The 24,789-nt window shown below is 39.0% G+C and overlaps 1 protein-coding gene across 1 annotated transcript in view; it reads left to right on the top strand.

Annotated features, from left to right (window-relative positions):
- Positions 1-24,789, top strand: part of PRKCH (protein kinase C eta) — a 278,008-nt gene that overhangs the window by 237,967 nt on the left and 15,252 nt on the right. The window contains exons 11-12 of the mRNA XM_072629398.1: positions 289-427; positions 3,949-4,137. Of these exons, the coding sequence (XP_072485499.1) occupies positions 289-427; positions 3,949-4,137 (328 nt within the window). The remainder of the gene's footprint in view (positions 1-288; positions 428-3,948; positions 4,138-24,789) is intronic.

Below are 24,789 nucleotides of genomic sequence, written 5' to 3' on the forward strand. Positions count from 1 at the left end.
ATTATTTTTGTCAGTCATTTCTAGGAATATTACATTTTTATTATTGTTATTATAAATATATACCTTCTATTATACTGGTATCATGGCCTCTACCAAAGAGACTATGTGTAGGTTTCTAGTCCAAAGGTGTTCTTGATCAAAATGAAGAAATTTCTACAGCACCTGCCTTCACTACCTGGTATGAGCCAGTACCATTGACATGACTCAGTTCCATATATCATTTGTTTTCAACTGCTATACCAATGTACTCAGCAGCTTTTGTGATCAATTGTTTTTTGTTTATTTCAGAGATCTGAAGTTGGATAATGTATTGTTGGACCATGAGGGTCATTGTAAATTGGCTGACTTTGGAATGTGCAAAGAAGGGATCTGTGATGGCATTACCACTGCAACATTCTGCGGCACACCTGACTACATTGCCCCAGAGGTAAGCCGGTCTTACAGGTTATTGTTTTTAGAAGTCAGACGTGAGGAACACTACAATTCTGTGGTAAGAGGTCACGGACCTCAGAGCAACTCAGATTGATGGCAACGTGGGCCAGTGAGGACTGAATCAATGACACTCTGGAGCAAGTTCATTTTATGGAGAAAGGGCAGACTCTATGATAACATGATCCAAACTGGGAACAAAAGATCTTTACACAAGCTACCAGATACCTGAATGGTAAAAAAGAATAGGATTACCACTGCTTCCTCCTTCACTTTTTCTGCCTCTTTTCTGTTCCCTTCCATATTCATCCCCTTCTCACCTCATTCATCTGTCCCAACTATTTTTCAACACAACTGAAAGGAGTCCCTTGTAGTCAGTCAATGGCAAGCATTTATTAAGGCCTACTATGTGCCGGGCATTGTGCTAGTTGCTGGGGTTACAAATACAAAAAATGAAATAATCCTTACTCTCAAGAAATTTACATTTTTTAATTTAAAATTTTTGTTTTCAGCTACAAATTCTCTTTCTCTACCCTCTCCTAAACTCATTTAGACAGCAATATGTGTAATACCCATCACTGAAGTCCTACAAAACATTTCCAAGTTAGCCATATAGAAAGAAAAGAAATGAAGGAAGGAATGGAAAAACTAAAAAAAGAAATAATGCTTCAATTTGTACTCAGAGTTCATTAGTTCTCTCTTTGGAGGTGGATAAAATTTTTCATCCTGAGTCCTTTGGAATTGTCATGGATCATTGTATTGGTCAGAGTAGCTAAGTCTTTCACAGTTTTGATTGTCAGTAAAATATTTGTTGTTATTATTTGCAATGTTCTCTTAGTTCAACACACTTTACTTCGCGTCAGTTCATATAAGTTTTCCCAAGTTTTTCTAAAATCATCCCTTTCATCATTTCTTACAGCATAATAGTATTCCATCACAACCATATACCACAATTTGTTTGGCCATTCCCCAGTTGATGGGAGGGGTTTAGATTTTAATAGGAAAGACAACAATTTTAGACACACACACACACACACGCATGCATGCTATGATTTTACTGTTATAGGGAACTGCATGATGAGGAAATTTCCTCCTCCAATAAAGGTCAATACCTTCCCTGCAACTTATCATCTCAAAGAATTGCCTAGAGCAGAGATGTCAGACTTTCAAAAGACCTGAAAAATAACCAGGTGCAGTAGGGATATGTTTCTATTTTTGACCCCACTAGTCTAGAACACTAATAAATTATGGGTAATGGTGAGATTTAGGATGTGACCATCCAGGCATGTGCCTGAGGTCAAGTGATGAGATTTAAGGAGACTAAGGAATTAAAAAGTTAGGGAATTTGAGGAATCATCAGTGTGCATGTTGAAGTTTCCTAGTATAAAAATGAGGCCATTTGGTGGGACAGCGGATAGAGCACTGGAGTCAAGAAAATCTGAGTTCAAATCCAGCCTCAGACATTTGCTAGCTGTATGACTTTGGGCACTTAATCCTCTTTGCCTCAGTGTCCTCATCTGTAAAATGAGATGGAGAAGGAGATGGCAAACCACTTAAGTATGTTTACCAAGAAAACCCCAAATGGGATCTCTGAAGAGTTGCGCATGACTGAACAGCATTAATAAAAGTACTAAGGCAGGAGAAGTAGAAGATAGTGAGCGAGGTGCTGAACTTTTTGGTAAATGATGGAGAAGAACCTAGGCGCTGTTACATAGCATCAAAACCATGATCTGAATTGAGTAGAAAATTTGGGGAGCAGGGTTTGCTCCCCACTTCCACATTCTTCCTTTACTGCTGTGACTCAGCAGCCTCTCCTCCTTTGAAGTTCATTCATTTAAAATTTCTCACCCAGTTCAGATCACGGTAGTTGTTATATAACAGCCCTTAAGTGATCCTCCTTCCCAGGCATATACTGTTGTCATTTGGAAGCCAGGGCTGTGAGAGTGTAATGCCCTCAGTAGCCTTCCCATCGCACTGAATAAAAAAGCCCCAAGGAAGCTAAAGTCCCCCAAGTCACCCTGTCAAAATGAGACCAATCATAATAGCTGAAAACCTCTTTCCTGCCTGGTGGCAGGAAGTTTGAATACCAGCTAGTGGGAGCCTTATTTGCCCTCTCCCTCCCCACCCAGCTCCTATCCCTACCTTCAATTAGCATCAGTCTTCAGCTCTATGCTCCTTGCTCCCTCCCACCAATGCTTGTTACACCTCAGTCAAGATAAAAACCCTAAGAATCCCCACCAGAGTTATCTAGTTTGGGACAGGGGTGGGCTAATTCCACTCAGGATTCCAGTGAACCCAGTCTGTTTCCATAATCATCCCTGACTGCCCTTTTTTATTGTAATTATGTTCCCTACATAAAACTGGCTTACTATACTGTCTTTTGTGCTCTGTGTTTCTTTGTATTGGACTATTGGTAACCCAAAACTCTAAAAAAAATTGAGACGAAGCCTAGTAGACTGAAAGAATGTGAGAGAAAGGTCTGTGCTTTAAAGGTAAATTTGTTCACTATTTAATGATGAGGTAGAGAGCCACTGGGCAGGGCCTCGGTCTGAGTCATTACCTGTCTGTTCTTCTTTGTATTGACATTTCTGAAAAGCTTTTTATGCTTATATCTGATGGCCTTTATGTCATCTAGCTGGCTTGAGTCTATAAATATTTAATTAGGATTGCATGAGCAGATTCTTCTGAGGCACCCACAGGGAAACATTTAACAGTAGAGCTTGAGTAGGAACATATAAGGAACTATCTCATTTTAATGCAGTGTTTCACAATTGATATAACAGGGACTGGACAGATCATCAGGAAATCTGGGATCTAGTTCCAGGCTGCCACTAACTGGAGAAGTAACCTTCAATGGTCTTAGGCCTCAACATCCTCTTCTATAAACAGAGGGATTTGGACTGGATGGATGGATAGATGGATGGATGGATGGATGGATGGATGGATGGATGGATGGATGGATGGATGGGTGGGTGGGTGGATGGATGGATGGATGGGTGAGTGAATGAGTGAAAGGCATTTGTGTCAAATACTGTGATAAGTTCTGGTAATAAAATAGAAAAATGAGATGGTGCTTGATGCCATAAAGATATATTCTAATAAGAGGAGACAATACAAATAGAGAAGTAGTGTCTAAGGGAAAAGGTTTGGGTCTGGGGAGGCACAGGGGTGGTGAATATATCCATAGGTCAGTCAATTGCCATGCTCTTTCTAAAAGTAAGATAAAAAAGAGGCTATGGGGGAGAGAATAGCAGCAAGATAGATGGTAAGACACCCAAGATGACTATATAATTTTGTTTGTATTATTCACTTGCTGGCATTAGGACATCTCAGTCTCAGTGAATCAATGAATAGGAGGTGATGGTGATTGTCTTTGGAGACCTAGTATGGAAAGTGCCACTTCTAGTGAGAAGGGGGAAAAGGCTTGATCTCTTCTCGATTTAAGATTCTACTCATTAATTAAAAATTAATTGAAAAATAAAAACCTGTCTTAGTCATATCACTTCATTTGGCCCACAGATTCTCCAGGAAATGCTCTACGGTCCTGCTGTGGATTGGTGGGCAATGGGAGTACTGCTATATGAGATGCTATGTGGCCACGCTCCTTTTGAAGCTGAAAATGAAGATGATCTTTTTGAAGCCATATTGAATGATGAAGTTGTTTACCCTACATGGCTTCATGAGGATGCCACAGGGATCTTAAAAGCTGTAAGTCTGGTTCTTTTTAACACTATTGGACTAACTTCACCAGCTTAATGGATCCTTTCTCCACCTCTCAACAGTAATTCTTTAGGATTCTTTTTGGAAGTTGCATATTTGACCCAAAGAGATCAAAAGGTCACCAAAGGATAATAGATAAGGGTTGTTTTCCTTCTCTAAAATATCTTTTCCTTGCCCAACAAAAGTAGCAGTGGTTGGCTCAGGTTTGGTTACGTTTCCAAACACCTAAAATGTTTCTACTACTTGTGGATTTTGTTTCTTTTGTTCTCTGTGTGGAGGTGTCTTGCTTCTGTAGAAGTCAGTACTTTCTTGCCATAAGCAGTGTTTCCACTGGATTTGTACAGTAGTTTTTGACAGTTCTGCAATTCAGTTTCCATTCTTGCTTTGACTTGTTTTCTGGCCCCATGAAAGGTTCTCACTGTTCTGATGTAAGATAACCAAATTCAGGATGAAGTATTCACATTCCAAAAGATAATAGACAGGAAGGTATTTTTTGTATGTATTTAAGGTACCATAACACATGCCTCAAAATTATAAGTTAACTCTAAAGAGAGGGGATTGGCCCACATTTATCAAGAACAAGGATTCTTAACCTTTTTTTGGTCATAGACCCCTTTAGCAACCTCGAAATACTCATGGACTCCTCAGATTAATGTTTTTGAATGCATAAAATAAAATATGTTGCAAAGGAAACCAATTATAGTGAAATACAGTTACCAATTTCTTTTTTAATTAATGAAGCCCAGGATAAGAAATCCAACTATATATATCTGTATATCTATCCCTATATATCTATATAACTATATATATATGGATATGTGTAGAAATGGCTTGTAATTCTTTGAAACAACCATAATGACATCTGTGTTTAAAGATCTCCTCATGAAGCAGCCCTTAGGTGTCACTTTCTTCTGGATGGATCATCTGCTGCTGAGACACATCACTCCACTGCTCGTGGTTATCTCTTTTCCCCCTTTCTCTTCTATGGGAACAGAAATATGCCAACTGCAGCCCTGCTGCTATAATAGCACCGCCTCACTCAGCTACATCTGAGATATCTCACTGAACTACTGCCCTGAACTATCTCTGGACCATGTAGTTTCCATAAGGTGCACTGTACACTTCTATCTGAAGGTTACTACTTGGTCATTTGCTAACTCTTTTAGTTGATGCTACATCCAATGCACTCAACTACTGACTCTGCTTGCCATTGGGACCTCTGATGGGACTTTTGAATCTCCTGCATTCACAGGATCACTGTCTGCACCCATCTACTTCAGAATCCTTGTGGGCCTAATATCAGGAAGGAATAAATACAGAGAGTCAGAGGTAGCCATTAGCTTGAAGATAACATTGGCCCCGTGGAGTGCCTATAGGTGCGTGGGGGGGGGAGGGGGGGAACTGAGCACCTGCCCTTTTGCTCACCTGATTCTCAGACTAGTTCAAAGCAGTCCTACCTCCTTCTAGCCATGAAAGACAGAGAGTGGGAAAAGGTGGTCCCACTTTTTATATGCTCACTCTGTTCTGCCTCATCAGTCTTCAGTTGTTTTGGTTTCTCTCCTTTTTCTCTAGCCATCTACTCCACAGCCTTCTAACCAACCACTTCACTACTCACTCCAGATCCCTTGCCCTGAAGGAACTTCTGTTCTTAGGTCCCACTCTTCTGAATAGTGACTGCTTCTTTCAGACCACTATTTCAGTAATCCAAAGCTATTACCCGACTTAAAAGATTCCCTTCTCAACACCAAGATTCTCCCCATTATATGACTGTAAAGCATGGAATACTGCTCTCTGAAGATCCAAAATTACAGGTGACTTAAAGAACAGTGGAGGGAGACAGTCAGTTTAAATACACATGATGACTTGCATGCAGTAGATTTACTGCTATGCTTTAATGCATTATTAGATTGTCATCTTGCCACGTAGACTGACATTCTAGGGTATGAAGTAATAATACAGAAAGCTACCACGTTCCACCACAGCACTCTCTTTAAACTAAACATCCCTGGTGCTTTCAATCATTCATTCCAAGGCATAGTGTGAAATCTGAGTCAAGTGATAAGAGCTAACGTCCAGGAAAGCCTGTTTGTGCAACATCCTTGATCTGGGAACATTTGGAGAGGGTAGGTTGGGCTCTACTATGTGAGTCATTCTGAAGTTTAATAATCTCAAAGCCTGTGAGGTTTCTTTTTGTCTTATAGGGAAATTTACTGATGCAGCTTATATGTGGTTAACCTTGCTTGCCAAATCTGTGATAACATTTCTTGATCATGCTATCAGCTCTGGAACAAACAGAACACTTGATTATCAGTTCCTGAGTCCAATGACCCAGAATCTAGCTTTGTGTAATCACCAGGGCGCCATGACCTCCTTCCTATGTCTCTGTAACATTTTTATTAATAATAATAGTAATAGCAATGTTATCCATTCATGGCACCCATTTTAAACATTAAAAAACATGTAGTCCAGTTAATTAATGTAGTCACATTTAATGAAAAAATTATTATGCTAGAATTTAACTTTATAGACTAGAGTACTAATTTATTCAATCAGCAAATATTTATTAAATCCCCATGTATATGTCACTGTTCTAGGCACTGTAAGGGACTCAGAAATATTAAGTATTTTACCTGCCCTCTAGTAACAGTGTAATTAACTATTTCCTTAACACACATGAACCTTTAGGTCCAAAAAAGATTTTTCAGAGTATATCTGGTCTAGAATTGTCAAACTCAGAACCCTTGGGGTACAAAACTCCAGAGTGGGACCAGGAGCATATTAAAATGTAACTGGGAAATGTTTAACAATATAAAAAGGCAAAACAACATAAGTAATGTTAAATTTTGGTTTTCTAAGTCAACATGTGATCCCCAGGGATCTGTTTCTATTTTATTTTGATACCACTAATCTAGTCTTAGATTTAAGGATTTCAAAGAATGTAAAAAAAAAAAAAGTCTCACATTAAGTTAATCAAACTGTTGGATTTTCTGGATAGTCTACCTGCCAACTAATTGAATGGACATGTTTGCTGATATAAAAAGGATGCAGAAATACGTGCATTCTGTACCTCATTACCATCCCTGGGTCTCCTGAATATTTGACCTAGTACAGGAAGATGAAGAAGTACACATAGGCTATCTAAATTCTAGATCACCTGACTGGTCCCAGATGCCCCACAAATGTTAGAAGCTAGGGAAGTCCGATGTAGTGGAGAGAGTGCTGGACTTAGTGTTAGGAATACATGAGTTTGAATCCTACCCCAGTCACTTACTAGCTCACTGTAGGAGTCTGAGCTACATGTATTTTCAGTGAAATTTGTAGAAAGGACTTCATCATCTTATTTGTCATTCCAGTATCTCACTATCCTCAACGTGAGAGTTCTTCCAAATATCTTATTTATAAGTCATTGATTCTTTCTGCGTTACAGTCAGCCCGCTTCCTTTTGTTCAGCTTTTGATGGAAATGAGGAAAAGGCCCGAAGAATTACTGCTGTAACCACCCTTCAGATGCAAAGACATTGCCTCTTCTTGACTCAATGTACCCAGTTTCCATAATCCTTATCTTTGAATGTGATCAAATTTGAAGTTGTTTTTTTTAATGGTGGAAAAATCTTGTTAAGGAATACCCATGGATAATCGTTATTCTAGAAACAATTCCTTTAGTTCATGTGTTAAGCTTAATTGGAGCCTCATGAATTGTCTTGAAGAAATCCATGACGTGGACACACTTCCTTCTGTTTCTTTGGTGCTGGCACCAGAAGGAGAGTGGCAGCTAGGGCCTTGATTGGTCCTTTATATAGCATTTCTTTTCCAAAGTATTAGTGGAGCATCCACTCAGCCTCTACCAAAAACTGTGACAGCTTATACTTTGGGCTTTCATGAAAACATCTAGGTGATTTTCAAGAAAATCCAGCTGACTGAATGGGTTTCCAGAAGGAATTGGCACATTTTGATTATATGCCTGAGAAAATGTATTTTTCTTTAAAACTATAAAGCTTAAAAGACATTGATAAAGAGATCCAGTTGTTATTTTCAGAATTGAAAAAATAGCAATTGATCAAGTGGAAGAAATTTTTTTTTTAAATTCTGAAACGAGGAGCATGTTGAATTTCATATAACAGCAAAGCATAGTGTGAGTCACTACTGGGTGCTTGAAGCATGAAGTTATATTTAGACCATTTGGCCCAGTTCTGTAACAGCTGTCAGTTCTTGTTCAGCTGCTACCTACAAACAAGCTCTTGTTGAGTTTGTGATATTAAGTCAAATTTCATGTACAAAAGAGGGAAGAGTAATAATTAATAATGATGATAGCTGAAATGCATGATGCACGGCTTTGCCAAATGCATTGCATACCTGTTTGAACCTCATAACAATCCAGTGAGATGGGTACTGCAAGAGAAGCTTATTATTTGGAAGAATAGAGCAGAAAAATAACATACTTGTGTTAGAAAGACTCAGATGTCAAGATATTAACTCTGGAATTCTTTGTATCAATCATTTCTCTTTGCATAGTAGGAAATACTTATTAAATTTTGTTGAATTGAATTTGAATTGCAGCCCATTAGTTTCATTTTTATGGATCAAAAAAATAGCCATGAAGTGAATATAGTTTTGAATTTATATTGGTTTCTTTGAGTGCCCCATCACGCTGATTAATACTGAGCTCACACCCCACTAGAATTCCTAACTGCTCTCTAACAATGCATTCCCCCATCTTGTACTAGGAAAGTTGATTTTTTGAACCTAAGTATAAGACTTTTCATTTATTCCTGTTGAACATTATCTTGTTAAATTCAGATTAGTGCTTTAGCTTGTGATTATCTCTTGGGTTTCCAACCCTTTGTCTTCCACTTCGTGTCATCTGCAGATTTGACCTTTATCCAAGTCCTTGCTAAAAATACTAGTCAACACAAAGCCAAGTCCAGATCCCTGGCACTTTTTTTGAGACACTCTGCCAAGTTGACTTTGAACTATCAATTTCTACTCTTTGAGTCTGATCATTTAACCAGATCTTAATCTAATTATATTACTGTCTAGTCCACAGCTCTTCATCTTTTCCACAATAATAGTATGAGATACTTTATCAAATACTTCACTAAAATATAGGTAAATTCTGTCTCAGTATTGCCTGACGTATGAGTGAAGGATTCCTTTCAAAAAAAGAAAACAAAATTAGTTTGTTAATCCTATTCTTGATGAAGTCAATCTGACTCTTGGAAGCAAAGATTCATAGGTTTAGAGACAGAAGAGATGTTACGGATAATCCAATCCTATTATTTCATTTTACAGGTAAGGAAACTGAGACCTAAAGAGGTTATGACTTAATCAAAGTCACTCAGTAAATGGCAAAGGCTATCTAACTCTAAATCCAATACTCTTTCCCATTGTGCCACTCAGTCTTCTATAATCACAACTACTTTTTTTTCCTTCACTAACCATCTCTTTAATGATCCATTGAGAATTTACCTGGGAGTCAAAGTCAAGTTCAGTAGCCTATAGTTGGCAGACTGTTCCATTTCACTTTGTTATTTGTTTGTCTGTTATTTAAATCTGGAATACGCTGGCCATTCATCAACCCTGTGGCCATTTTTGTTCTGTTTCCAATGGAAAGGTCATTTCCCCTTAGAAAAGAGAGAAGCAAAATAAGAATTCTTTCCACTGTCACTTTATCATTGTCCAGTCCACCCCAATCCAATCTATCCTGCCTTATAACCTTCTCTTTTTCCAAATACAACTAAAAACAAAACTTTCTTATTGTCCTTAGCTTTCCTTTTCATCTTCAACTGCTTCTGACCTTTAGCACTTGACATCAGCCTATAAAAGACAGGCTTGTACATTTCTGTAAATATCTCAGTCAGTACCTCATTCTACCATAGATAGATGGATATGTATATGCATACATATATGTGTATATATACACATACATATACATATATACACAGACATGTATATGTATGTATATATATACACACACACACACACACACATATAATTGTGTGCGTGTATCTCTCCCTAATTGGAATTGTTTCCCTTTGTTTCTTTAGAATTTCACCCGAAAAGTTTCTCTGTCCTTCTAGGATGACTTTCTAGTAGAATTAATTTAAGTGCATGGAATTAACCTGTCCTTCCTCTAATCTCTTTTCTACCTTATTTCTCAGAATCTAGGATGCAAGTCAGACTGAGACCAGATTTTCTTTCTTCTAATACCAAGGAAGAACAGTCATTTCCCCTAAGGCCCTTATCATTCCCACTCCAGTAAATAGCTACTCTCTATTAGCAAGAATCACCTATACAAAGTAGATGTTCCCTGTTGGTTTCTTCACCTTTTGAATGATGAAATTAACGTTAAGATGACTCAAAAATCTTGTGACAGAGAGTAAGCATCTGTTAGATGACTGGATCACAACTATATTTCATGCATGTTTACCAGGCTTGTGAGCTCTTTTCTGAATTCCTTATGTATTTACTCTTTCTGACCAGGGACTATGCAGCAAATTTTGATAACAAAATGGCTTCTGTTTCTGCCTTTACAGATCTTCATCCCAATGCCCTCTGCTATGCTCCTCCTTCTCCATCATAAACCGATTGTCTTCTTAATATATGTTATTCTGCTTCCCTCCCCGTTTACCTAACCTGTTTTTTTACATAGTCTTGAGTTTCACTCAAGTCTCATAATATATTTTAGGTCAAGTTTTTTTTTCTTGCATTAGGAGCTATAGACCTTTTGATTGTTGCCTAAACTTTGAGCATTTGTGTATAGATATTTGATGACTGGGTATTTACTACTGGCTCCTTTATTAGATTTTATATCCTATGAATCTCCAAGTATTCCAACTACTTCTTCCTTCAGTGTAGCTGATCTCTGTGGTACCTATCTTGGTGGATATGCATGAGTGGTATTCTTCCCTTATCCTTTTTAGTTTAAAGCCCCTTTTTATTAGACTTATAAGATACCTAGAAAATACATTCTTACCAGTCTGTGCATGGTCTACTTCATTCCTGGTCAGGAATCTGTCTTTCCTATATTTTTAAGCCATGGTCCAGAAATCCAAATCTCATTCTCAGACATCATCTTCTTAGCTGACTATTTACTTCTCAAATCAAATTTTTTCTCCTATATCCCTTGTCTTCAATGTCTAAGAATGAAGAAAACATGTCTTAAACTCCTGTGTTCTTCAGTTTCTTAACCAAAAACTTCTTAATCTTTAACAATACTGTCTAGGTTTCCTCTGGTACTATAATTTTTGTCCACATGAATCACCAGAAGTGGATAGTGCAGATGAGATCTCTTTATTGTACTCTAAAGTATAACTAGCAATATGTTTACTCAGGGAAAGGAAGGGAGAGAGAATAATAAGCATTTATTAAGCACCTATGTCCCAGGCATTGTGCTAAGTGTTTTCCAAATATGACCTCATTTGATACTCAGGGCAATACTTGTCAGTGGTTTTAACCCACCAGAGTTTCTTGGCCATCACTGTTTTCCATCTGAACTGCGATAGTAGGTGGGCATTGCCTCTGTCTCTGTGTTTCATCCTCCTATTTCATTTCCTCCTATTTCAACTGCCTCTCTCCCAGATACCACTTCTTTATCTACATATTACCAACTCACTCTTAGTAACAGATATCTTAGACTTTATTATGACTTTTTTTTCCAAACCCCTATACCAGATTGAATGCTCTGATGACATCTTTAATTCTGGGAGGTACCACATTCTCCTAAATTATCCTACCTATTTTGTCATCCCATTTGTCAAATCAGCTTTTTTTTTTTTTTTTTTAAAGGTGGGAGAATAAACAGAAATCATTTAGTGGTCTCAGAAAGTTGAGAGAAAATCAGAAAACTGCCATGTTACAACTCATGATCCAGTCTATTGGCAGGGCAAGAGCCATCATTTTCTATCCTTCTAAAAAGGAAAAACTGTATCTACTATGCTTTGATTTGCTGTTCTCTGCCCTTACCTTTGTCATCTAAAATCTGACTCTTCTTTCTTAGGGAGTTGAGTTAGTTATTGTTTTTCTTTCTCACAGACTTCCTGATGGAAGAATCCCAGAATTTTCTTGGGATACAAGGCCACCATTCCTGAAATATGTATCTGCTTGATCTTTTTTTTTTTTTAATGGCAAACTTTTCCCCACTTCCTCCTCCCTCCCCCAGGTTCAAGAGGTGATTGGTTATTTCCCTTAAAAATCATTGTTATGTTTTATAAATTACTTCCTGCATTCCCACATTATTTTTTTAGAATAATAAAAATTATTCCATGAAGAACTTGCTGATGGTGTTTTTCCAGCTTTCATGTGCACTCAGCCTTCTCAGTTAATACTCTAAAATCTTCCTTATATTGGATATACCTTACAGGTGAGTATGTATGCGTGTGTGTATAGATGTATATATAGGTATATGCAGGATATACCTGTAAATAGGCTTTTATAAAGTGTAGTGTAAATAAGAAGGGGAAAGCAAGAAAGGTGAGAAATTAGAAGCCCAGATAGCAGAGGAGCTGTATCCTGGCATCCTTGGGAAAAACTGAAGTCATCTGCACTCTGTGTCTCCTCACAGAACTGTGTAATTGGAATAACACTTGCTGCCTAACTCACTCCATGAAGTTATTTTCAGAATTAACAAACTGTTTTGAGGACATTTGGGGCTCCTTAGAAGAAGGAATTGTATAAAGTATTTGTGATTCTAAGAGTTCCTTTTTCACTAGCAGTGAAGTAAGATACAGAAACAGGTACTTCCAAAGATCCACTAAGTTACCCTCAGATCCAAGGGTGTAGCCTCTCTACCTTGATGATACCCCCTAGGTAGATCATAACTTTGGTATTGTGTTTCCTCTGTTCCCCAGACCCCCTGAAAAATGCCCTAAAGGTATCAAGATCAGTGTGTACTTTTACTTCTTTCAGTAGGCCTGGCAATTAGCACACATTGTAAGTGAGGAATAAGGGAGGAAATAGCATTTATCAAGCACCTACTATGCACCAGGCACTTTACTAAGCATTTTACAATTTGGTTTGATCCTCATAACAACCGTGCAAGGTTCTTATGATTCCCCATTCTACAGTTTAAAACCTGAAGCAGGCAAAGATTAGGTAACTTGCCTAAGGTGACAGAGCTAATGAATATCTGAAACTGACTTTGAACTTAGATCTTCTGGACTCCAAGCCCCGTTTTCTGTATCCCCTATGTCACCAAGCTGACTCTAGCAGCTGTATTGCCTCACACTACCTGTAAGAAAAATGTGACATAAATTTCAACTAGGTCTACCAAACAGGAGCTTGAAAATCAGATGCAGACAAAGAAAAATATCTTTGTGTTGTTTGATGTTTTTAGACATTATCTGAACAAGATGGATAGTACTTTTATATATGTTAATTAATTCAGTTAGTAAGTATTCACTAAAAGGCAGATAGTAGGCATAACAGATTGCCACTCTGGAAAATTTGTTTAAATTGTACTCTTTATATGAGGTTGGAAAACTGAGTGAATATTGAATGCCTATTGGTGCTGATCTCTGTTCCTCAAGCTATGGCTATGACACTGATTTAAGTGCTATGAGAATAAACTCTTTAAAATATCTCTCTAAAACAAGAGGGGAGCTGCAGTGGCTAAAGTTTAAAGCAGATAATTCTGGCCTGTCAAACAGTGCAGTTGTTTGCATCGACCTTCCAGAGTAGAACAGGGTTATGTTTACATTCTGAGCTGCTAAAAATGAATAAGGAAAGGCCATACATAACTGAGTTTGATAGGCTGGGACTTGACATACTTAGAGAATGAATGCCAATTTCCTAAGTCATGTCCTGTAAAAATAACTTAGTTCAGTTCCTATAAAGTTCTCTTAAGTCAACACCTTTCTTTGGGCTCTCACAGGTGACTGGCTTAAATAAGGCTAGTGAAAAGGGAGTTTGGTGTACTCTCCTGGTAGATTTTGCTGGTTCCTATTCTTGGAACACCCTTCCTTAGCCCTGCAGCCCATTATAAACTTGGCTTCAAAGGAAAATGTTAAGTGCTTTTAATATTTAACCATGCATAAAATAGAAGATTCAGTTGTATCGAAAATATCATCAAACTTTAGTGAAAAAACACATCTATACCATTATTTATAAAAATCCTACTGGGTAGAGGATTTGTCTAGTGAATGACAGGAAACAAATGTAACATGGGAAAAAATAAAATCCACAAAGAGTTCCCAAGCTGTCTCTGGCCACCAACTGCAGATATTTCCTCTACAAGACTTTTACCATAGCTATTCAAAAAGCACTGACTGCTTATCTCCTGCTCTCTCTTCTACTTTAAATGAGAAAAAAATGGGGGAGTAGGTCAGAAATGAGTATCATTCACAAATTACATAATCCCTACATAATTGAGAGTTGAAGGATTTGAGAAATGATTATAAGCTAAGAAGAAGTAAAATGGAAAATGAGCTGAAAAGTCCTAGTAAAATGTGCTTATTAATATGCAAATACTGCAAGCGCTTTAGCAGGACTGACCAGTGTTCTGCTTATAGGGAAATCGTATTAGGCCACATATGTAATCCCGTAACTATGAAGAGAGTTAAGACCCTATTTAAAATTATGGTAATTTACTCACAAATCATATCAGATATCTACCTATTCCCTATTTTATAGAGTAGTGGATGTCTGCTCCATGGCCAAAACCCAGCCTAGTGTATAAATTTGTTTTGCCATTTTTATCAAGTACCTAATGGGTACAAAGTAGTTGGTGCTTGTACAACAACTGCAAACATGTAATAAGACCATAGGATATATCTTTGAGTATAGAGTCTAATAGCGGAGATATGACATGGATATGAGGAATTGTAATGAAAGACAATCATTGCAAATGGGAAATCTGAAGAAAGTACTATGATATGTCACTTCCCTTTGGGGAGGGGCTGGCAAGGAGACAGGAATCAAAGAAGGCTTCATGGCATCTAAGAGATGGAGTGGGGATTGACAAAGAGTGGGGAACAAGGAGTGTTCCTTTTGGAACCCAGATGAGAGAATGCCATAAGTCTGGAAGAGTATGTTGAAACCAGATTATAGAGGGCTTTGAATGATAGGATAAGGGATTTATATTTTTCTCGAGGTAATGATATATCAGTGAAACTTTTAAATAGAGTAGTAATGTGGTAGCTATCATGGTCCAATGACCTGATACTAGTCTACCTGAGAAAATTTTTAAAAAGAGTTTTGAAGGCATTATGAATGAAGCTGTTACTGACTTGTGCTACCTCCCAAACCCTTCTGTGTTCTTCATTTAACAAAATATATGTGTGTGTTTATATATGTATATACACACAGTTATTACAAATTGACTATGTGTAAGGCCTTATAGTAGTATAAGAAGGTACAGATTTGGCTCACCCTCCTATTTCCTTTCCCTAGCCCCAGTTCAGTTGATATTAGTCACAGGATGTAATCACAGATAATGAGGTCGTAAGTGTTTAAAAGGTGTTGACACCCTGTTTTCCCTTTACTAGTACCTCTCTCTTTCTGATTTAGTAAATGATAATGAACCCCAGGTAACCCTTGAAAGATACAGTTCAGTTCATTTGAATCAGGGTAATCTGGAAGCCAGAGATTGGGAAAGAAAGAACCTAGAGCTTCACATCATGTGTTTCTGTCCTTTTCCCCACCCTTGACAAGCCAACAGTAGACTCCATTAGCTCTTGGCAAAGGCATTCATTAAGTTGGCATGGGAGGATCACTAGTTATAAAACATTTCTCCCCCAGAAACCTGGGGTATACCCTCTCACAGATACTTAGTTTCTGTGGAAATAGTGGGCACAAACTTAAGAGAGCCATGGTAGAAAAACACACATGGGGAACACCAGGTGGCCAAAGTTACTCACTCCTCTGTTGCTGCCAAACCTGGAAGACCTTTATCTCCTTTTACAGTCCTAACTGCAGCCCAACTCTTGATTGACAGGACTAACTCTCCCTTGAGCCCATAGCTGCCAGAGAGGTCATGCAGGAGCTGCTCATGGTCTTAAGTGACTGATTCTCTCTGCCAGTGTATGTCTGGAGAATGTGCCTCCCTCACTTGTGTTGTGAACTCTCAAATTACCTCTTAGCTGCTAGCTGGGAGTGTCTCCTTCTGGATGAGCAGTTCTGCTCTCCAGCATATGGCTACCCCCTTCCTCCTCCCCAGTCCACTCTTCTTGCACTGGATTCTTCAGCTTCCAAGTCCTGGACTGTACTGACTCCAACTAGAATGCAATCCTTCAATAGTCTTGACCCATTATCAAAGTTGCTCCCTTCTGATTCAAAACAGGTATTTGTACTTTGTAAAAGGATAACAGTATATTAACACCTTGTAACATTAAGTTGTCATCATCTGTAAATACATCTCATGACTTCATAACTGAGCTGGGGCGAATAGGGAGAAACAATACTGTATAGAGGATATTGTGAATAATACAAAGATGTAAACAAAAAACAGGCTCTTCCCTTCACATTTAGTGTTATATGAACTAGGGGCACTGCCTTTGCAAAAGCCCAGGAGCAGGAAATAGAGTGACAAGGCTGGAGAACAGCAAGTAAGTCAGTGTAGCTGGAACATTGTTTATAGCTTGTTTGTAGAGAGTTGTTTGCAAGATGTCTCTCCCATTAGATTGTGAACTTCTCCAGCACAGGTATGTCTGTGCTTTAACTTCCTTTGTATCTCTAGTGTTTACACAGTGCCTGGCCCATAGTAGGCACTTAATAATGTTTATCAGATTCACTGTTTAGTGGGCACTTAATAGATACCTATTGTATTGGATCAGAAGGAGCCTACATTTACTAAGGGCAATATGTAAATAAATACAGGCTAAAAAAAGCTAGCTTGAAGTAAGAAAGAACAGAAAAACTGGAAAGCTCAGGAAAGGTTTCCCTGGGGAAGTGGTTGCTGAGCACCTTGAAGGAAGCAATGGATTTTAAGAAGCCAACATAGCAAGAGATTGTGTTCCAAGAACAGAACAGGGTACTATCTTTGCAAAAGCATGGAAACAGGAGATGAAATGCCAAGTCTGGAGAATAACAGGTAAGCCAGTCTAGCTGGAGCATTGTTCTCCAAGCCAAGACGAATAAATACAAAATTTCCCCAGGGTCAACCATAACACAGGAAAATGCCAAGATGGTACAAGTCACCCAGGAACAATAGACCCTACCCCAAGGGGAGATTCCACACTGCTCAGCTACAAAGAGCAGTGGTTCTCATGGTTCTCTCTCCTCTTCCTTCTAAGACATTTAGTTCTGTGGCTGCATTGTAATGAACCACCCTAAAGCTTCAACCTGGGCATTCTGGCCCTCATTGTTTTTAAAAATAAGCCCCACCCCATAGCTTAGCTTCCCTATCCTTCTTACTGTAGTAATAATAGTAATAGGGCTTTAGGAAAATTTATGTAGTCATCATGTAAGTGATGGTGGAGCAGAGGTGTGAGAAAAAAGAGACAGGAAGACAAAAAGGAGGTTATTAAAATAGTCCTGGGCAGGGTTAATGAGGGCTTAAACTAGGGTGGTGACAATGACAGTGGAAGGGAAGAAACAATGGCAAGAGATGTTATGTGTGGCAAGTGAAATTTGAAAGAACTGAGGAAGCCAAGATTCCAGTTTCTGAGCACATTGATTTATTAAGCAAAGCATGGCATTTGCATAACAAATCAGGACCAGGCTTCCTCAGCATGGCACTGGACCTTGAATGGGAGTGGGGGGTATATTTTTATGCATTAAAAGAAAATAGTAAACAGGGTATAAACCAGGATGTCAATTATTAGAGCATTTGATTTCTAATTGGAGGAAAGATTAGGGATTTTCTCAACTGGGAGGGGGAGAGTAAACAGTGGCTATCTCCTGAAATCAGAAAAAAAGATACCCTACTCTCTCCAGTGTTTTATTCAATCAAAGGAACATAGAAATGGTAACTGATTGACCAATCTAAGGCTAGTTTTCAGGTAAGTCATATTTGTCACTTGAGATCTATAATTGTGAGAAAACTTTGGATCATCAGTCTTTGGATCTGACTGGGTTTCTGGTTAGCATAACCGAAGCCCTTAGTTAAGGGTCTCTAAGCAACAGGTTGGGGTGGTTCAGCTTCTCAGCCAAGCAAAACTATGTTTGAACACTGCAATAAAGTTTTCTTATAATTCCCATAATTGAATACAGTTTTCTCACAAAATAGAAATTGGACTGGACTCATAATTGAAGAGAAAGGGAACTCAGATCCACAACTGAGTAACAAGATGGAATCAGTATGCTTAGTCAACTCCCAAAATTCCCTCATGTGGAGAGTAGAATTGATAGATATGGTTGGATATGAGAGGGCTGGAGTGTGAAGGAGAAGAAAGAGTCCCCCTCCTCCCATTCCTCTGAGGTTTTAAGCCTAAGTGCTACCATATTGAGAGAAAAGGAAAAGCCAGAGAACAAGCAGGTTTGGGGAGGAATAATGAACTTACTTTTGGACATGTTAAGTCTGAGGCTGAGTTACATATAACCCCCTAGATATATGGGGCTAGAGACCTGGGGTGAAGTTATTACTGAAATTAAGATGTGTAATGTTTCCATATAGAGACAATCATCAAAGCCATGAAAGCAATGAGATTTATTAGAAAAATAGTAGAATGAGAGAAGAGAAGGCATGGAGCCTTGAAGTATGCCCACTTTGGGAATCTAGAAGGAAGAGAGAGAGCTAGTAGAGGAGATAAATTTGTGGCCAGAAGATTAGGAGGAGAACAACACAGATGAGGCATAGTAACAGGAAGATTAATAAAATTGCATAGTGTCCCACCTTTGTTGCGAACTACATGGATTGACCTTTTTGCAGTTTTAAGGAGATTGAAAGCATTTCGCCTAATGGCAGAGTTGACTAAAAAGTCACACAAAAGTGGGAGGAATTTTCTGTTACAATATTAGGGAAGATTTGCAATACTCTGTACTTTCCAATTCCTTTTATGTGCTCTCCCTGGCTCTTCTCTCCCTACTCCCACGTCATTGCCATACAAACTTTTTTTCTAACAATTTTCATTAGCCAGATTGAGTTTAAAAATCTAAAGGCTTACTAGGAAGATCACATCATGTCTAGCATAGAAAAAGAGTTGATTAAGGATATAATAATTCCTTAGCACTTGCCTACTCAATTTCTTTTTAGGATCTTGGGCTCTTTAAACAGAGGGTGACATTTCCTAAATTTTAGATAAGTGATGGGATAAAGAGAAGGCAGATCGTGTTATCCTTGTGGATTGTACCACTGTCTTATTAAGTGAACTCCATGGCAATCACCATCACCTTTAGGATCAAAGTAAAAGTTCTCTTTTTGACTTGTAAAACCTTTTGCCACCTAGCCCCAACCCATCTTTCCAGTTTCTTTTTTAATTACTTTTGCTCCCCATATTCTGCAGTCCAACCAAACTGGCTTTCTCTCTGTTCCTCATACATGACCCTCCATCTACCATCTTCGTGCCTTTGCAACGACCGACCCCCACGTCTGGAGTACCTTTCCTTCTCACCTCCACCTCATGGAATTCCTCTCTTCAAAATAAAATAGCTCAAGTACCATCAGCTCAGTGAAGACTTTCTTCATCTCCCACCACCTACTTCCCTAACTGCTAATGTTCTTCCTCCCTAAATTCCTAGTCCTTGTTTTCATTTATTCTCTTTCTATTATGCTTTTAACGTGTTCTTGTCTCTTCTGTTAGAACATAATCTCCTTGAGAGGAGGCTTTGCTTTATTCTCTAGGACAATCATAGTGGCTGGCACATAACATACCCTTAATAAATGCTTGTTGATTGATGGTTTTTAGTTTCAGTTGTTTTATAAAAGTTTGTCATGATGACACTAAAAGGAGTGGCCTTAGTGTTCCTTTAAGGCTGTTCTATTTCTAGCCTTTACCTTGAAGTCAAAATCCATGGAATTAACTGACTTAAACATGACTCAAGTCATTATAAGAAGAATGGCAGCTAGGTGGCACCTTGGATAGCATACCAGGCCTGAAGTCAGGAAGACTCATCTTCATGAGTTCAAATCTCGACATTTACTAGCTGTGTGACTCTGGGCAAGTCACTTAATCCTGTTTGCCTCATTTTCTTCATCTGTAAAATGAGCTGAAGAAGGAAATGGCAAACCACTTCAGTATTCCTACCAAGCAAGAAAACCCCAAATGGGGTCACACAGAGTTAGACACAATTGAAAATGACTCTATAACAGAAACATGATAAGATGTCAGTTTGTAGGTGGCTAGAATAATGTGAATAACGGTGAGTAGGGAATGCAAGGAAAGCAGGCCTGAAAATACCTAGAGCATCTAGTTTGAAAAGTTGCTGTAGTGACACGGGAAAGGCAAATGGGGAATAATGGATCCTAAAATAAAGCACTCAGAAACTGACAATGCGCCACGTGAAAGGACTGCCACATACTGACCATATACGTCATCTGAGCTTTACTGCAGAAAATTTCCCCCGAGGCTTTCAGCACAAGCACAGCTGCGGCAAAGACAGTAAACAGGATACTGCCTAGGATTACATTATGATGAAATGAAATACACAGTACAGTGTAGTTCCAGAAATACATTATTACAGACTGCAATATTAGTCTGATAGAATCAAAACACAAGACAGACTAGACCAGCTAATTAGTGCTCACGTAACAAAACCAACCCTGGCCCTTAGTAACTGCACCACCAAAGATCAATTTGAGCATGCTTTGTGCTCTTAACAAAGACAAATTTGCTTTTAGGCCAAGTCCAGTGTGGCTTGTAATCAGTCTGTCAGTAAGCATTTACAGTGTTCCAGGCACTATGCTAAGTATTGGGCTAAGTGAAAGAGCAGACTCAAAGGGCTTATATTCTATTGGGAGGAGACAGTATGTAAACCAAGTTGTCTATATACCTGTCTATACAGTGTAGACAGAAGATAATCTCAGAGGGAAGACACTGGGATTTGGGGAATCTGGAAAGGACCCCTACCAAAGGTGGGATTTCAGTTGAGTCAAAGTATCCAGGAGTGGGGAGGTAAGAAGGGAGAGTATTCCAGGCCTGGGAGATAGTGAAAAGCCGTGGATCTGGGAATAAGAAGAAGCCCGGTATCACTTAATCACAGAGTGCACCAAGTCAAGTCAAGATGCATTTATTAAGTGCCTACTGTGTGCCAGGGACCATACGAAGTGCTGGGGACGCAAAATCAAAACAAACAAAAAACAGTCCCTGCTCTCAAGGTGCTCACAGTATAGTGAGGGAAATAACAATAACTTGCAAACCATTTACAAATAAAATATAAACAGGATAAATGGGAGGTAATCTCAGAGAGAAAGCACTAAAATTAATAACTAAGAAAGACTTCTTGAAGAAGGTGGGACCTGATATGAAGGAGGCCAGGGGATGAAGATGATGAAGAAATGAGTTCCAGACATCAGGGGTAGCCAGTGAACATGCCCAAAGTTGGAGGAATGATAAGGAAGCCAGTGTCATTAGAACTCAGAGGGGATATAACGTGTGTGTGTGTGTGTGTGTGTGTGTGTGTGTGTGTGTGTGTTCGTCCCTCATTGCTGAAGAAGACCGTGCCATCAGAGAAATAATGACATGACCTGCACTTGACTTTGTTTTGAGTGAGGGAGGGCTGTGCAGGTCACCAGCCTCACTTCTCCTCCACAGCCACCTGAATCCAGTGACCAGATATTCATCAGGATGACTGGAGATGACCCAGGATGAGGCAATTGAGGTTAAGTGACTTGCCCAAGGTCCCACAGCTAGTGAGTGTCAAGTGTCTGAGGTGAGATTTGAACTCAGGTCCTTCTGACTCCTGCACGAGTGCTCTACCCACTACACCACCTAGCTGCCCTGGGGAGTATAATGTAAGAAGATTAGAAAGAGAGGAAAGGATCAGGTTATAAATAGCTTTAAAATCCAAGCAAAGGGTTTTATATTTGATCATATAGGTAATGGGGAGCCTCTGGAATTTATTGAGCTGCGGTGGGGGATCGGGTGACATCATAAGACTTGTGCTTCTAAGTATGTCCATCAGTCGGTAAACAGTGCTAAACTTGGGGATACAAAAAGGCAATAACACTGTTCCTGCCCACAAGGAGCTCATATTATACAAATGAATATATGTGTATACATACACAGAGAGAGAGATGTGTATATACTACATATAAACTATACACATATATACATTATAGTGCCTATGTAGTGCATTGAATAGGCACTTGCCATAGTTATACTAGTGACTCCTTTTGGGTTATGGGTTGAATTAGTTGACTCCTGAGAGCCTTTTAACTCCAAAATTTTGTTACTCTGAGTCTTTGAAAAAAACCAAGAAATAAATAAAAAGACTCTGGAAAGCACGAAGTACAGTAGAAGCTTAGGGACATTGGAGGTTATTTAGTAGTTCAGCCTCTCTCCCAGTGCAGGAATCAATGCCAGCAACAGGCAGTAATCCAGAATATGATCACACTTACAGTAATAGGGACTTCACTCTAATTTGGGATGCCTCAGATTATTCAGAAGTTCTTTATATTGAGCAGAACTTGCTTCTCTATAAATCTTGGTCTGAGCTCTCAGTCACAGAAGCAACCCCTGGTCTTTCGGTTCCTGTTCTGGCTACTGCTGTGTGCCCTCCAGTCTGAATCTATCTGAATCTGACCCGGTCTGTAGAGGAAGTTCAGATGGGGAAAAGCTGCTTCCCTTTATCACTAATGAAAGTTACAGAGATTACCTAGTAATTTCCATCTCAATCAACTTAACAAGGTAGACTTCCTTCCATTCTTTTAGCACATCAGATAACCCATTCCACCATTAGAAATAACCTACAATAATCTACTTAGAGGAATTCTCGTTGCTTTTGCCAGTAGTGGTCATAGTCTTTTTTCAGCATCTTTTTCCCTCCTTTTGATGGATTTGTCTTCAGCTCTGAATTAGATCCATGTTTCTGCCTACAAAATGGATTCAGTTCCTCAGAATTAAGGCTGATTTTCACCCTAGGTACCACCCTCTTTCTCCACAACCCCACCAGTAATTCACGTGCCCTAACCACACCCCTCTATTACCACATATAGCATAGCTGGGGAGTAGTGATGGCAAAGGTAGCCAGTTCATATCTCCTCCCCTCCACCCCCACTTAACCACAGGCAACAGGAAATGTAGAGGTGGAAAGTGGGCAGAAACTAGGATGCCAGTAAGTCAGGTGTGCTAAAAATAGTGTGTGTACACACACACACACACACGTACATGTACACATACTCTGGTGAATAAGGGTGCTGAGATGGCACCTTTGGGTTAACCCACAGATAACAGCATGTTATGGTAGGCTAAACACTGGGTTTGGGATTAGGAGATACCTGAATTGGAATCCCATCCCTGACGCTTACTAGCTATGTGACGTTAGGCAATTCACCTGAGTTTTCTCATTCAAAATATACACATATTTGCGCTACATGCCTCATAGCATCTTTATGAACAGAAAGTGTTTTATGAAACGTTAAGTACTGCATATAAATGTGAGCTATTGACCATGGCTTATGGAAAGATTGGAAGCAAAATGGATCTAAGTTCACACCCCATCTCTTTGACTTTTGTCAAGTCATTTAACTCTCTGGGCCTCAGTTTCCTCATCTGCATCTAGCAGTGATATTATACTTCTAATGGTGTGAGGGGAAGAAAGTGGGAAGCCGGTAGGCAGTAGAAGTTTCTCCATCTTGACTAGCCCTCAGTTCTATGAGGGTGACTTCCCCCTTAGGATATGATTTTCTCTTTCTTTGGTCAATATCCTCAACCCAGTTCCACAATAGGGTGGATTTACTTTTAAATCTTTCCAGAGACTAACCTAACAAAAGGACCTAAGGCTTCAATCTCAAAAGACTTTCTCCAGCTCACAGCCCACCCCAACTAGGACTGCTGACCCTCATTTTATGTCTAAGTATTGATCCCAATTCATGTGTTCTTTCTGCTTTGGGGAAAACATTAAAATATATATGTCAGTAACATGCCTTTTCGTTACTCTGAGCCTTTCATTTGTTTTCAGGGAGACAAAGTTCACTACTTCTAGCACAGTAACTCATATTTCCAGAAATTAACTCACTGTTCTCTCAAGAGAGCTCAAGAGTCAGTGATGAAAAGGGCAGGAAACTAGGACTTCACCGGTTCTCTTCCCAGCAACAGAAATGCCTCTACCTCTTGTTCTGTGTAACTTCCAAATAGTTTGGCTGCAGTCTTTGCCTTAGCATCTCAGCATTCTCTCTTTTTGTTGTTCACCTTCAGTCTTTTTTTAAAATTAATTTATTTGTTTTCAGTTTCAATAATTACTTCCATATGTTTTAAATTTTCTACCCCTCCCTCCCCAAGATGGCTTGCAATATCATATGGGCTCTACACATACATTCCTGTTAAACACATTTTCACATTAGTCATGCTGCATAGAATTAAAACAAATTGGAGAAACCATGAGAAAAAACAAAACATAACAAAAGAGAAAAAAATTCTACTTCATTCTGTGTTCCAGTTCTGTAGTTCTTTCTCTGGATGTGAATGGCATTTTGCATTGAGTCCTTTGGAAATGTTTTAGGTGTTTGTATTGCTGTGAAGGGCTAAGTCTATCAGAAACAACCCTCAAACACTGTGGCTATTACTCTGTATAATGTTCTCCTGGTTCTGCTCATTTCACTCTGCATCAG

The sequence above is a fragment of the Notamacropus eugenii genome, chromosome 1 (assembly GCF_028372415.1).
Source record: "Notamacropus eugenii isolate mMacEug1 chromosome 1, mMacEug1.pri_v2, whole genome shotgun sequence".
Lineage (NCBI taxonomy): Eukaryota > Metazoa > Chordata > Mammalia > Diprotodontia > Macropodidae > Notamacropus > Notamacropus eugenii.